At 45.9% G+C, this 15606-nt stretch overlaps 1 protein-coding gene across 6 annotated transcripts in view; it reads right to left on the bottom strand.

Annotated features, from left to right (window-relative positions):
- Window positions 1–15606, bottom strand: part of OTULIN (OTU deubiquitinase with linear linkage specificity) — a 42618-nt gene that overhangs the window by 9664 nt on the left and 17348 nt on the right. For all 6 annotated transcript variants that reach the window (XM_090049853.1, XM_090049854.1, XM_090049855.1 and 3 more), the window contains 2 exons: window positions 6125–6250; window positions 1191–1460 (listed from right to left, as the gene is read on the bottom strand). In XM_090049853.1, the coding sequence (XP_089905979.1) occupies window positions 1191–1460; window positions 6125–6250 (396 nt within the window). The remainder of the gene's footprint in view (window positions 1–1190; window positions 1461–6124; window positions 6251–15606) is intronic.

Here is a 15606-nt window from a genome sequence, read left to right as displayed (position 1 = left end):
ATTTAGTAGTGCTCTATACATGGTTGCCTTCTGTACCTTTATTTGATATTGCAAGTACAGATATTTTTATCTGTGTATGGATATTTAAAAGAAATTAAAAAGCAATGATCATACAAAAAAATTAAACCTAATCCTTCATTTACTTTAGTAAAAGTTCCATACTTATTTTAAAAAAAAAAAAAGGAACACCTGTTTTTATTGTGGAGTCCCAGGCCACAGAAAACTGTTTATCATTAAGATCTTGTCTTGCTCTTAATTATGGCTATGTACAAACATTCAGTTTCTACCAGGAGAATTGCTATTCTCTTACTAGAAACCAAGAATGTGTAGATGTTCAAGCTTCTTTTTCTTCTGGAGCTAAAATAGCAATGCTAGGAGAAAAATAACTCAACAATAAGGTGGAAATTGCTTCTTGGAGACTGAAGGTCCACACACTTTTCCATGACTTGCTTCCTCCTGGGGATCAGGAGAAATGGAGCAGAGGGAAAGGCTCTCCCATGCATTTCAGAGACAGAGGTCTGCAGGCTGTGTGGGGAGGCAGCTGCTTCTACCCCTCCCATCGACCAAGGGATGAGGGGAGAAGCATCCACCAAGTGCTCTCCACCTGCTCAGGAGTTCCCAGTGTCATAAGCAAACAGGGGTTTGCTGCCCTACTCCCCCCTTGGCAAGGGGATCCAAGCACACAATATGGCGTAGGCGCCTATTTACTTCTGAAACCAGAGTCCCTACTCTTAGATGCAGGCAAGGGCTTTTTCCTGCTACACCAGTCACCCCTGGGAGCAGAACATTTCAAATAGCCAAATGCTTTCCCCAGACCAGGATCACCCTGATCTTGAGAAGGCACAAGGGGCAGGGGAGAGGGGGCAATTTCAGGCTGAACGTCTGCATTGGTCTCTCTCTCAGAATCATTTTCATAATCATTGGAAAGTGTCCACCACTAGAACTGAAGGTTTGTGCACAGCCTACATCACCATTAGCGAGTATTGCTATTATACTTACTATACTTCCAGCTTTTACGAAGCATCCAGCTACATAAATACATTTATTAAGGCTACTAAATCTTGGCCAATTTTTTCATTTCAGGAGATATTCTGATACACCTGCCACAGTGGGACAGCACAAGAAAAATAGAAAGCTACAAAATATATCATAAAGCTACCAAATATACTGCAAACACAAAGAGTTCTTACCTGTTCCAGGCCTCCAGTGTGACCAATGTTATTCAAGTGATTATTCATTAACTGCTTAGGATTGCTGGATGTATCCCGAGCAAACAGTAGCCATGAGAACACAGGTACATTCTTTCCCGCTTTATTATCATTGTACAATTCAATGGCTGTATTCAGCATCAAAAATTTCACGGCTTCATAAAGGCAATATTCCTCCTCTTCATTTTTAAACAATTCATTGCAAGCACCCTGCTTCTCCATGGGTGTCTTCATTTCACTTGTACTCTTCCACTACAAAAAAATAATATACAAGTCACAAATACAGGAAACCACCATTATCATTCATAACCGCAGAAAAAAGAATCACATCCTTCTCTCAGGCAGGTAGGCATACATTTTATGAAAGGCTCTCTTGTTCCCATGTTTATACGTGCATTTATTTTAAATGTTTCCATAGTTTTAGCTGCTGTTAGCATAGTTTCAAGGGTCAGAAGGAACCTGAGTAGATCATCTAGTCTGACCCCCTGCCATGGCAGGAAAGAATACTGGGGTCATCCAACCTCTTCTTAAACACCCCCAGGTTAGGAGCCTGCACCACTTCTCTTGGAAGTTGGTTCCAGATCCTAGCCGCCCTGACTGTGAAGTAGCGCCTCCTGATATCCAGCCTAAATCTACCCTCCGCCAGCTTGTGACCGTTATTCCTGGTCACTCCTGGCAGTGCTCGGGGGAACAGGGACTCCCCCAATGCCTGCTGATCCCCTCTGACTAGTTTATAACAGGCCACTAGATCCCCACTCAGCCTTCTCTTATTGAGGCTGAACAGGCTCAGGTCTCGTAGCCTCTCCTCATAGGGCCTGCCCTGCTGTCCCCTGATCATGCGAGTGGACCTCCTCTGGACCCTCTCCATGCTGTCCACATCCCTCTTGAAGTGCGGTGCCCATAACTGGACACAGTACTCCAACTGCGGCCTGACCAGTGCTGCATAGAGGGGGAGAATCACCTCCTTGGACCTGCTCGAGATGCATCTGCGGTTGCATGACAAGGCACGGTTGGCCTTCCTGACTGCCTCCCCATGTTCATCTTGGAGTCAATGACGACTCCAAGATCCTTTTCCACCTCTGTGCTGACAAGAGGGGAGTTCCCCAACCTGTAGGTATGGTGCCGGTTGTTCCTTCCCAGGTGCATCACTTTGCACTTGTCTGTGTTGAATCTCATCCTATTCTTGTCCGCCCACCCTTGTAACCCGTCTAGGTCCGATTGTAGTCTGTTGCTTCCTTCTAGTGTGCCCACATCCCCCAACATCTTAGTGTCATCAGCAAATTTGAACAAGGTGCTTTTCACCCCCTCGTCCAAGTCACCGATGAAGATGTTGAACAGTGCAGGCCTGAGGACCAAGCCCTGCGGAACCCCACTGCCCACTTCCTTCCAGGTTGAGAAGGACCCATCCACTACCACCCTCTAGGTGTGGCCCTCCAGCCAGTTGGCGACCCATTTGACTGTGTGGGTGTTGACACCGCAGTCCCCCAGTTTCTTGATGAGAACGGGGTGAGACAATGTCGAAAGCCTTCCGGAAGTCCAGGAAGGCTACGTCCACTGCTACCCCTGCATCTACTGATCTGGTGATCTGATCGTAAAAGGCCACCAGGTTGGTCTGACAGGACCTGCCACTGATGAACCCATGTTGGTTGCCCCTAAGCATGCAGTCCCCAGCTGGCCCCTCGTGGATGTGTGCCAGAATAATTTTCTCAAACAGCTTGCCTAGGATTGAGGTAAGACTAACTGGTCAATAGTTTCCCGGGTCCTCCTTCTTCCCCTTTTTGAACATGGGAACCACGTTGGCCCTCTTCCAGTCCTCCAGCACCACGAGTGCTCGTAAAGCCGTGTCAAGGGTCCTGCAATGACCTTAGCCAATTCCTTTAGAACTCTAGGGTGGAGATCATCCGGACCGGCTGACTTAAATATGTCCAGTCCCTCCAGAAGTTCCCTAACTAGTTCCTCACTAACCCTTGGCCCAGGTGTGCCTCCCCTGGGACCCGAGGGGGGCCCAGCAGGGAGGTGAGTGTATAGGCAGAGGGAGAAAAAAAAAATTCGGGGTGGGGGGGGAAAGGATGAGGGTGTAAGGTTGGGGCCGGGGCCGGGACCAGGGCCAGGGCCCACTCACTGCACGTGTGCAGCTGCCCTTTCCCCTGTGCCAGGGGTCACTGTCTGGCACTGGTGTCCACTGCCCCCCAGCCCCGCACCCTCCCTGGCTGCCTCTCCACACCAGACCAGCCCTCAAGTGGGGCCAGCTTCGACTGCCCCCATTCACCAAGAATGGGGCCCTGGCTGGGCCAGGTTGTGGGGCTATCAGAGGCCAGCGGCTCATCCAGGCATGTGTCACTGGAGAGCATGGGGAATAGGAACATGCCTCCCCCTTGCCCGCAGCACTGGGAGCTGCCTGCCCACGCCCCTTGACAAGCCGTCAGGCTCCCACTGCCCCACTATCCGGCTTGGCTGGGGCCCCAATTCCCCATGAATGGGGCTCCGGCCGGGCTGTCACGGAACAACCCCCACAGTGCAGCAGGGAGTGGGACGAGGTGAATGATTCGCCCCTGCCCCTACTCCATTCCCTCCTGCACTGTTGGGGGGGGGGGGGTCTCGATCTGCCTCCCCCAAACCCAGGCAGTGAAAAGAAACTTACCAGCTTGCTGGGTCAGCTGTGATCCCGGCATGTCCGCTCCCCCTACTGCAGCCAGGCTGCCCTGGAGTTTGAGCCCCATTAGCCCCTGCCCCCTTCCACCACCTATGGCTGCTAGTGTCAAGTTGATCAGACTCATTTTTCAAATAAATACTAAAGCATTTTGCAGTGACAATCAAGACATGAAGACAATCAAGAAATGAAGACACCCAATTTTCTACAAGCAGAAAACTATGGAGAAAGAAGGAAAAACAGGAAAGGGAGGAGAGTTAAAGGGGAAAGACTGCACAGGAAACCGTGGCTGCAATATCAATGATTTCACCGGCTGCAATATCAATGATTTTTGTGTTCATTGCAGCCAAAATTCCTAAAATGCTGTAGTTATTTTGCTAATTTTTTTTTTATTTTGCTCTTTCTAATTAAAGTCCTATAAAACAGTCAAACTTTAGCTTTTAAAAAGAAGCAAATTTGTGCCTAATTAAAATGTTTAAAATAAGTTTTTGCATGGAAGTGAATTTATACAAAAATTGGACAATTAAAAACACTGTATTAGTAGCTTTTACAGTACAATACTAAAAAAAGATAAAAAGTGTTTTGTTTTGTTTTTAATAAGAGGACCCCTGGCAGCTGGGCCCCCACTCCAGCAGGGCTGGGGGAACAGCGCTGTGGGTAGGGAGTGAAGGGCACCAGTAGGGCCTGGGGGGGGGGGCTGTGGAGGGGCTTTTAATTTTAATCATGTATTGGGGGGGGGGGGGAGGAGGGGTTAGGAGAGGATTTGTGATTTTTTTAAGAAATCAGGGAAAGCCAGGATCCCTGCTAATCATTATTCAATCATTACTTCCACTCATCCATTACCCTAGTGCCTTAAGCCATAGCAGGGTTTATTTGATAGAGGACAAGTTCTTCTGCCCAACAAACATCATAACTTAATCAGAAACTATAAAGATGACAAAGTAATAAGAGAATAAATATAAGACTCTATTCAGATTTTTTTTAAAAACTAATAGCAAGCTAACAGACTAAGTAGTTTATGCACCTACATCATGAAACAAGCAGAAGTTGTCAAAGCTATCATTTATCTATTCCCCCACCCCAATCCTGTATTCAAGAATTATTCCTCCCACTTGATCACACTTTTTCAGTGTCTTAAATATATAACATACAGCACCTCATCCCAAAGACTTTTATCCTAAACATGTCACATGCAGGAATTCCTTTACCACTCACTGGTTAAGTGGAGAGCCAACACAGTGACTCTTTAAGGGAGTGAATACTACACAAGGATGTCCACGTGAAGTTTTGTGTTCACTAGCACAGGGCTTTTAACTGTCTTTGTTTCACCCAAAAGGTGCATAGAGGTCTTTCCCAAACAAGAGCTCTTGCCTGAAACACAATTAAATTTACCTCAGCCAGATGACAGAGTCATTCTGGAAAGGGTATCGCAGCACTAGCAAATACTACCACATTCCAAGTCATAGCAATGAACTTATGAAATACAGATTACATATAAACAATAGATACCACATTAATTGCATGCAGTCTCCCTATTATTATGCCTACTCATCAAATTGTTCAAGAAACTAATGATATCCTCTTGTTTTGCCTATACTCTAAAGCAGTGGTTGGCAGTATTTTCCATGACAGGTCAGAATGACCCAGCTCAGATCAGAGAAGCACCAGCACTAACATCTGACAACTACTTCCAAGCTAGTGTGACATGGGCAGGTGCAGTGCAGTGCTGGTAAAGCCCTCTACTACTGAATACTACAGAGTCCTGCAGGCCAGATCCAATTGGTCTGTGGCCAGGTCTCATCCACAGGTCATGTGTTACCAATCTCTCCCCCAAAACTAAGTAGTACTGAGTACTAACATTAGAGAGGTGAAATCTCCAGTACTCACTTGAGAGAGAAAAATATTGTATTTTTTTAATTCTCTCTCAGCTCTTCAAAGATTCTTACTGTTAATTTGTGTCAAATTCTATATGTTCTCTAACTGATTATAGCTACCCTCCCCTAATATACTTTTTTAGACTAGAAATTATGTTGAACAAGATTCCTCTGTGGACACTGACTTGGGTTATAGGAACATCGCTGATAGAAGATTCATACCGGTCTAAGTATATTTCTGGGAATTGGAGATATTTTTTTAAATGTTAAATTTGTGATTTGGTAAGTTGGATTTGTTAATAAATAAAGTTTAAAAAATCATGTTGAATTACTGGAATGCTAGACACGCTTATTTACAAATCAGGAGAGAATGAGTACATAATTTTCCAAACCTTCTTCCTTAGTAGTCCTAAATATTCCTTAATTTCATCACCAATTCCTCTCATCTTTCTCCCCAGTTTTCCTCTGTGCTGCCAGTCTTTGATCCAGTCGTATTTGCTCAGCAGCTTTTCAGGAAGCTACAAAGTTAAGAGGGTAAAAAAAAAATACAGCAGTTAATAAATCAGAAAAAACTAGAAATAAAATCCTGTCTCATATCTGTGACATTTACTCAATCAAATATTTATAGGTACAGGTGCTCATAGTTTTACTATAATCTGTTCTTCATAAGAGCCATCCTGTGCAAAGGAAACCAAGTTTTTTAAAAACAAGACAACCTCCTTTATCCCTACTTCTGCCCACTAACATGGCTTTTTGCACCAATAACTGAATAGGGAGATCAGTTAATCACCAGTCCCTGATGCAGCTAAATATCCTTTCCCACTACAAAGTGGCTTTTTTGCTGGATCATTACAGACTCTGCCGGACACATCACATCTAACAGAAACAGAGTATTTAAACCACCTAATAAAAACTGAAGTCAAGGTCATGTTCCTTGTGAACATGACTATTTTATGGCTCGCAGTATTCTTGAATTATGAGAAAATTATATTTTGGCATTTTCCAAAAATGAAAAATAATCTTAACTTTATTCTTTATATGTAGGCCTTTATACTTACATTTATATGGTTGCTTAAAACTTTGCTATCAGTACAACTTACATGCATCTTGAGAGTTATAAAGTGAGTGAGAACCAAAAATCTGTAATGACTGCATAATAGTTAAAGTACTAATTTACTAAAACAATCATGCTTTGAAAATTTGATTTTGTAGGCAGTATCCAGCAGCTGTGTCCAACATTTTCCTCGAAGGAAATAAAAAGGGCTAATCATTCACCAGATTGTCCATATATCCTTGCTATTTAATAAAATATAGATTTTGTTGATAAAATGCAGACACCAACTATTTTTAGCCTTTTCTAGTTAAACTGTAACAATAGGGAACAATAGCTATTGGAAAACAAATGTGTGTGTGAAGAGGTACTAACATGAAATGACACTGGAACAAAGAAAACAATCAAGCCGGGAGAACGGCGATTCAGGAGCAGCTGCTCCCTGCATATAAAAGGAGTCACGCGGCAGGGAGGAGGTGAGAGCGGGAGGCGTCTCCTCCAGGAGAGAGACCAGGGAGAAGATTGCGGAGTTGGGGCAATTCCAGAGGGCGGTCCAGCATGGCAGAGAGGGCTGGACGAAAAAAAAAGGAGCTGGGTGGCTCTGGAGGATGCGAGTGAACTTTAATAGGATTGCACCAAAGAAAAATATAGGTGTGGGAAGTGGAGAACCTGCGAGAAACAGGCAGGTGTGGATACTCTGGGGAAAAAAAAAAAAAAAAAAAGAAAGAAAAAAAAAGAAAGAGAAAGTAAGAAAGGAAAGACAACAAACACATTTGATTTTGGCTTTGATTTTGATTTTTTTGAGTTATTGACTTCCTCAGGAGTATTTGAGGAAAAAACAAGGAGGAACACATGAATACCTACAAAAATAAAAGGGGAAATAGCGTCGAAAATGAAAATTCTGGGATGATTTGAGACACGACTCTGAAAGTTAGTTTGACTAAGCTGTATATCAATAATGAAAAGAATGACCCAAAGGTGTTTATGAAAAACTAAAATTTTTGTAAAACAAAAATATATAATAGTCCTGTAAGAGTTGAATGTGTGAAGGAATACAAAGGATGATAAAGAGAATTGTTTGACTACAGCAGACTGTGATTTCAGTATTAACCTAAATCCGTGCATCGGGTAAGAGAGACAGCAGAAAGGCGTCCACTGATAAAAAAGGTTAGAGACTGTCAGACTGCAGCAAATACCTCCCAACTAATAACATTAAAAAATCCATCAAGACGTGGCAGGCAAGAGTTGGAATCAACACAGGAGGTGATAGCTAAGGCAATCTGAGCAACCATCACAATGTGCTATCAGGACCTTAGTATTTTACTGCAGAGTTAATACTAATGATCCAGTCCACAGTGCATCTGAACAAGGGAGCAGCCTATTCATTAATATTCTTAGGGTAGCAACCACCAGCTTTTAAATGCTTTTGCAGAGTATTCTATAATTCCAGTTCTGCTACTTCTTGTACATCCAGTTATTTCACAGTACTTTAATAATCTAATTCTCTGTTGCAAATTGACTTAATATAAATAACTTGCACTTGACCGTTGATAAATTGTTTGGAACAGAAATAATTACTAGGCCTGTGCGAAGTGGCAAATATTTGAGTTTTTAAACTCAAAAGCTTGCTAAGATATTTTTCTCCAACTATTCAGTTGGTCTACTAAAAGATATCAGATTGTCCCAAAGAACCTTGTCTTGCCTTCTGTATGTTAAGGCAGAGTGGAATGAATGCAGCAAGGATGGTAGCCTGTAAAAGAGGGCATTCCCAGTGCCGGTTATCTCAGCCCGCCCAGCTGTTTCCGAGCCAACCGCCCACCCCCTTTTCCCCCCCGCCCCACTATGCCTTGATGGAAAACTGATTCATATGTTTCCCAAGTGAGAGGCTGCCCATTTAGGCCTCTGTCTAGGGGTGACATCCATGTCACAGCTCCATACCTTCCCTACACTGCAGGCCATGCCTCGCAGATTGCATCCTTCACCCCCTCCAGCAGTGGTCCCCTCTCTGGGACTTCTGGCTCCCTCTTAGGTCCTGGCCCCAGCTTCAGGTGAGTCAGAATCCCAAGTCTCTTGCTCTGAGCATTCCTTGTGGTGGGCCCCTGGCCCTTTGACACCCCCCTCCCCCCCCCCGTTGGGTCCTGGCCCCATCATGGACCAGTCCACAGTACCTCAAGTCAGATCTGAGCCGCCTGCCTGTTCTCACCCTCACAACTCCACTGCCTCAGGCGTTTCAAAGATCTTATGGATCTGGGCTTTCCCTAGCCAGGACTGCTGGCTGATGAGAAGCTAAACTGCCACCTCCAGCTCTGAGAGGGGGGCATTAAATGTTTCTGAAAGCAAATTAAAAAAGCAAATAGGTGCTGAGTGAGGAGAGTGGCACTCATTCCATCTGCATGTAGAGCTTGGGGAACCTCAGCAGCAGGAGGTTCACCTTCAGGAACACCAGCTGCTCCACTAACCCAGAATCCAGGGAGCTGTGGTGGGGTGTCACAACATCACCAGCAATGCCAAAAAACCTCTTGCTTGGAACGCTGGTCAGTGGGCAGGACAGGTGTTCCCAGGCAACCATGGCGAGATCCTGCCACATTGGGCTGCAGGTTGCCCAGTAGGCCAAAGGGTTGCAATGCAGCCGCTCCATGTCCTTGGCAAGATAGGTAGTCACCAAGGCCTCCACGCTACCTGCCTGATGGTGGGGTATGGTGTCTCTGGACCCCAATATTGAAGCCATGTCCTTGGCCCAAATTGGCAGCAGCTGCGGTGGAGATTGGCTTATGGTTGGAGTGCTAGCACAGGAAAGTGGATCCCCCTTTTCCACATCCCCCTGCCTCTGCCCTTCTGCCTCCCTGACTATTCACCAACACCTCCATCCAGTGATAGAGGGTTTTGCTGTTGCAGACACTCCCCTTCATCCTTGGGGCCAGCATGTGGACCATACTGGACCACAACGGACCCAGCCATTTTTTGATGCCCTCCTTCAGCCACTTCACCAGTGCCTGCACTTCTGGTGAAAGCGGCTTGCCCCAGCCAGGAACATCAATCCCCTGAAACTTCTCCATTTGATTATCAAGCTCCTTCATTATGGGGCTCACACCTGGCTAATGAGGGCATTGCCAGCACTGAGGCTCTTGGTGGCCTCAAGAAAGGGCTTGAGGACCACCAAGATCTGGGAGATGGTATCCCACTCCATTTTGTTAAGGGGGCCACCAATCCCAATCTCCCTTTTGTTGCTCAATCAGACTTTCAAGCATCGGGTATGTGGAGTTCCACAGTCTCCACATCCTGTATGATATTGTGATGTGGGATGCTCAGCTCTGCTGGTTTGTCCTGCAGAACCTTGCCCCTTGATGTTCCAGTGGAAGTAGCTCACCACCTTCCTGCATTTTGAAATGAGCTGGCTGGTAGTGGTAGTAACAGCGCCATCACCAGGAGCCCTGTCCCCCTCCAAGGCGCTGCTCACTATAAGGTGCAGCTTGCGTGCCACATAGCTGATGCCAACAAAATTAGCATCACAGACCACCTTAATTATATTGGCCCTGTTGTCAGTGACTATGAACCCAAGGATGAGCTCACCCTGCCCAATGAACCACACCTGCACCATGTGATTCATGGCCACCATGATCTCCCTTGCTGTGTGGCACCTCCATCCAGCACCTCCGCTTGAAGAAGAGCCCACCAACACCCTGACTGATCGCACCAGTGTCCTGTGAGGGAGAGAGAGGTATGATCTCCATCCTGGCTGCTCTAGATGTCTGAGATGAAGTGTAAGTCCACCTGTGGCTCTGCCTTCTGCAGCTTCTCCCCCAAGTACTCCCTGCATGTCCCTCAAGTACTCCCTCAAGTACTCCCTGCACAAGGGAGGGCACCACTTGTGCTGCTAAAGGTGGTACATGCGGACACTTGGTAGGATGGGGCCGTGAGCACCATGAACCATGGATGCTCAACAAAGGAGAAGGGCTAACCATCTAAAGCAAGCATCTGGGTGACCTTGCTCATCTTGGGAATGTGCCCCCTTTGTCTCCACCTTTCCCCCACGGGTCCAGGGTGGCCTGCCTCTGTTTCATGGAAATGGGGGCTTTGGAGTGAGAGGGGGACTTCTTTTTGGGCACGCTCCCACTGGTGCCAGGCTAAGGAGGAACAAAAGCAAGGGGGTGCTGCCTCCTGAGATGTAGCAGCATTACCGTGGTGGTGAAGTGTTTCATGTCCTTGGCCCGGCTGATCTGCCTTCGGCAGTGCTAGCAGGTAGCCCACCTGTGATCATCTGGCATCCTCAAAATCATCCCACACTACACTACCCATCCACTTCTGGTTTGGAGGTGGGGATCCTGCCTTACCCCCTCCTCACCAGGCAGAGGCACAACAATAGGATGAGCTGAACCCCCTGCCCCCACAACCTCCTCCAAAGTGCCTTCCAAAAGAGACCTGCCTCAAGAGGAACTTTGAGGACTGTGGAACAAACTTAGATTCCCCTTCCTTCCCCAGAATTTCCTTAGTTGTGGCACTCAGCTCTGCTGCTTCCAGATCCAGCTCCTCTGGCACTTGAAGGCTCACGCTGGGAACTGAAACTGGGGTGGAGACGGTCATGCTAGTGCTGGTGGTTATTACTGGTGTTAGACAGTTGCACAAGTACCTATGACACAAATTTTGCCTGTCAGCAGCTAGAGGTGCAAGGCCCCAGAACCCGGACTCCCCCCACCCCTATCTCCTTGACAGCTGGCAAGCTTCATGGCCTCAGCAGCGGCTAGCAGGCCTGCAGCTTTCACCCTGTTGCACCTTAACACACACAGTGTCACCTATGTCACGAGTTCTGCTTGTTCGCAGCTTGACGTACAGTTTCCCCCAAAACCCTGCACCTATCTCCTTGAAACTTGGCAGGCTTTGGAGCCTCTGTAGGAGCTACCATTCCTGCAAGTTTAATCCAAATCAACCTAGAAATGACAAAGTTACAGGTTATTTTGTCCTTCCCCATTAAAGCCTATGGGTGAAATGTCAAAACAGCGTTGAAACGGCAAAACGTTTCGACTTGCCTCGTTTTGATTCAAGGCTGTTTCAACCATATCTGTTCCGTTTTGACCTCAAAACGGGTCAAAACAGCGTTGAAACAAAACTGGCAGCTAAATTTCACACAGCCCTAGGGTGCATTTATGTTGTAGCTCTCCCTCTGCCCCCTCCTTCGCCAAAAGACCTAGCACCTGCCTTTCCATAGTTTCCTAGATCTTAGAGTCAGAAGGGACCTAATAGATCATCAAGTCCGAGCCCCTGCCCTGGGCAGGAAAGAGCGCTGGGATCAGATAACCTCAGCTAGGTGTCCGTCCAATCTCCTTTTAAACACCTCCAAGTAAGGGGACAGCACCACCACCCCTGGAAGTTTATTCCATATTTTGGCAACCCTCACTGTAAAGAACTTTTTCCTCATGTCCAATCTGAATTTGCTTTCTTCCAGTTTGTGGCCATTATTTCTAGTTACCCCAACAGGCAACCTGGTAAGCACTGTATCCCCTATTTTTTACTGCCCCCTCCCCCCGATGAGTTTGTAGGCAGCCATGAGATCACCTCTCAGCCTCCTCTTGTGGAGGCTGAAGAGGTTCAGGTTTCCCAACTGGTCCACATAGGGTTTTTTCTGTAGGTCTTTAACCAGATGAGTGGCCCTCCTGTGAACCCTCTCGCCATTCACATCCCTCCTGAAGTGCAGTGCCCGAATCTGGACGCAGTACTCCAGATGACTCAGGCCTGAGCAATGCCGCATAGAGGGGAAGTATCACCTCCTTACACCCATTTGTGATGCACCTACTTATGCAAGAAAGGGTGTGATTAACTTTACTTATTACCTCATCACACTGGTGACTCATGTTCATTGTGGAGTCGACTACGACTCCGAGATCCCTTTCCGCAGTTGTGCTTAGAGTGGTACCTCCCAGGCTGTAGGAGTGTGTTGATGATTCTTCCTCCCCAGGTGCAACACTTATCCTTGTTAAACTGCATCCTATTCTGTTCGGCCCATTTCCCCCGCCTGTCCAAATCAGCCTGGATTTGCTCCCTGCCATCTAATTTGTGCATCTCCCCCCCCGCATAGTTCAGTGTCATCAGCAAATTTGGACAGGGTGCTTTCTACTCCCTTGTTCAAGTCACTAACGAAGATATTGAATAGTACCGGTCCCAGGACAGAGCCTTGGGGGACTCTGCTGCCCACACTTCTCCAGGAAGAAACTGACCAGTCCACCACCACTCTCTGGATGCATCCCATAAGCCAATTTTCTACCCACAGGACTGTGTAATAATCTACATTGCAACTGTTTAGTTTATTTATAAGAATTGGGCGTGACAGTGTGTCAAAGGCCTCTTTAAAATCTAAGTAAATAACACCTACCTCTATGCCTTCATTCAAGCATTTTATGACCCGGTCGTAAAATTAAACCAGGTTAGTCAGCAGGATCTGCCTGCTTTGAAACCATACTGATTGCTCCTTAGCATCATTGGTCCCCCACAAATGTGATCCTTAACAATTTTCTCAGAAGGTCTTGCCAAGGATAGAGGTGAGACTAACCAGCCTATAGTTAACCCAGTTCCTCTTCCTCCCCTTCTTGAAAATAGGGACCATGTTGGTCCTTTTCCAAACTTCTGGGACCTGTCCCGAGCACCACAAGTGCTCAAACAGTTGTGTTAGCAGCTCTGCTATGACTCCAGCTAATTCCTTACGCACCTTAAGGTACCAATGGGATGCGTATTTGTATTCGTGTCTGGGAATACAGATGCAAAAAAATAATTTAGAATCTCCGCTTTGGCCATCCTATGTTACCAGTTGCCCTAGTTTATCCTGAAGGGGCCCTAAGCTACCCTGTACCTTCTTTTTGCTTCCCATGTACTTAAAAAATGACTTTTTGTTATCCTTAACTTTTGTTGCCAGTCTGAGCTCCATTTCCACTTTGGCTTTCCTCACCGCTTCCCTGCAAGTTCAAGCCAAGTAGGTATACTCCTCCTTGGTGGCAGCCCCCTCCTTCCACAACCTGTAGGCCTCTTTTTATCCTTCCAGGCTCTCCTACATTTCCCTGCTCCTCCAAGAGGGTTTCTTTGCTTTTTTTGCCCCCTTTTAGATGTACTGGGATGGCCCTTTTCTGTGCCTGCAGGATTAGTCTCTTGAGAAACGCCCACCCTTCCTGGACTTCCGTCTCTCCAAGGTTTTACCAGTCAGTCCCTCCTTAACTAATCTCCTGAGCTTCTTGAAGCTGGTCTTCCTGAAGTCTAGCACTTCCACCCTACTTATCTTCCCCACCTTTCTCCAGATAGTGAACCTTATCAATAGGTGGTCACTATCCTCTAGGTTACCTTTGTAGGAGTAACTGGCTTATTTGACTAGAAAAACAGACAAAGACCAGAAGTGCTAATGCACTTGTTTTGAGATAAGGAATCCTGCATGTCTTGGGTTATCTTGATATACTGCCCTGTGCAGAGTTTACATAAACTTCCTAAATTTCTGTGTAATTTACTATTGTTTTGTTTCTCCAAGGTTGTATTTTTTTAAATCGCTTTCTCTGTTTTAAGTATAAATACGCTTGTAAACTTAGAGAGTCTGAGAAATCCTTTGAACAGACAAGGGTGATTCCCCTTGCTGTATGGAATTCTCCCTGTGATCATAGTTTGGCCCTAAATAAAGAAAAGCTGGCTCTGTCAGTTCTGATTCAACCACAACGCAAAGTTTGATTTCTTGCACATCTTGCACCTACAGATCTCCCACCAAGTCGGCCCCTGGGGCCAGTACTAAATCTAGTAAGGCATTTCCCCTAGTGGGAATGCATACCTCTTATGACAGGTGAAGGTCCTATAAGGAGGTTAGAAACCTTTGTGAACAGACAGACCTGGCTGCCTGTTTCTCCCAGATGTCATGGGTGACTTTAACCTCCCAGACCTGTGTGTGTGTGTGTGTAAAATATATGTTTTGTCATCACTGTAAGCACACTGTCTGGGAAAAACACAGAAGAAGAGAGACTAGCTAGCTACCAAGAGACTAGATAGCAAGCCAGAGCGTTTCAGATGCTGCTGGTCCAAGACAGACACAGCCCACAAAAGGCACAGCTCACTTCACACACAACTTATATGTTGTTTCTGCATCCTTCCCCCAGAGCACCATGATTGGAAGGGAACTCAGAGAAAGATCGCAGTCACTGGACAGCTACAGATCTCAATATCAGAACAGTCTTCCCCCCCCCCGCCCTTTCTCAGTTTCTGCTTCCTGCAAGCCTGCCTTCTGAATTGATTCAGATGCTTCTAAATATAGATTTTGACTTTTCCATGGGTCTCCCATTTTGATTCGGCTGCTGAATCAGGCCGGATACTCCTCCGAATCAAACTGGCTACCAAAGCTTCGCGCAGCCCTAACAGTTACCAAGAACCACTCGATAATCTTAACCCCTTTTTAAATATTCCGCAAGTTCCAGCATAAAATAATTTTTAAAAAAAGAAGTATTACATTTGTCTAATTAACAAACAAACACATTTTGTAGGTAGGAGCTGGTGCCATTCATTTATTTTAATTCTATACTTTAACTGAGAACAGCAAGGGGGGGAAGGAGGGGAGACAGACTCACAAATGAAGACTGCAAACTAATGCCTTATCCTACAACACAAGAAATTTTAAAAGTCTGTATTTATCACACATACTTTTTTACAACTGAGGGAAGGAAAGTCTTGCTAACTATTACTTCATTTATCTTCCTTGCACATACATACTCTATTGCTGTCTTCACAATTGTTACTGAATATATTTCAGCAGAACACAACAGTAAACCACCTCATTATAAAACAGGGCAAAAAATCATCATATATATTTTA

The sequence above is a fragment of the Crocodylus siamensis genome, chromosome 5, assembly GCF_052110815.1.
Source record: "Crocodylus siamensis isolate JL-2025a chromosome 5, ASM5211081v1, whole genome shotgun sequence".
Lineage (NCBI taxonomy): Eukaryota > Metazoa > Chordata > Crocodylia > Crocodylidae > Crocodylus > Crocodylus siamensis.
The sequence above is the reverse complement of the archived record's forward strand: the minus strand, read 5'-3'. Positions and strand labels throughout refer to the sequence as shown.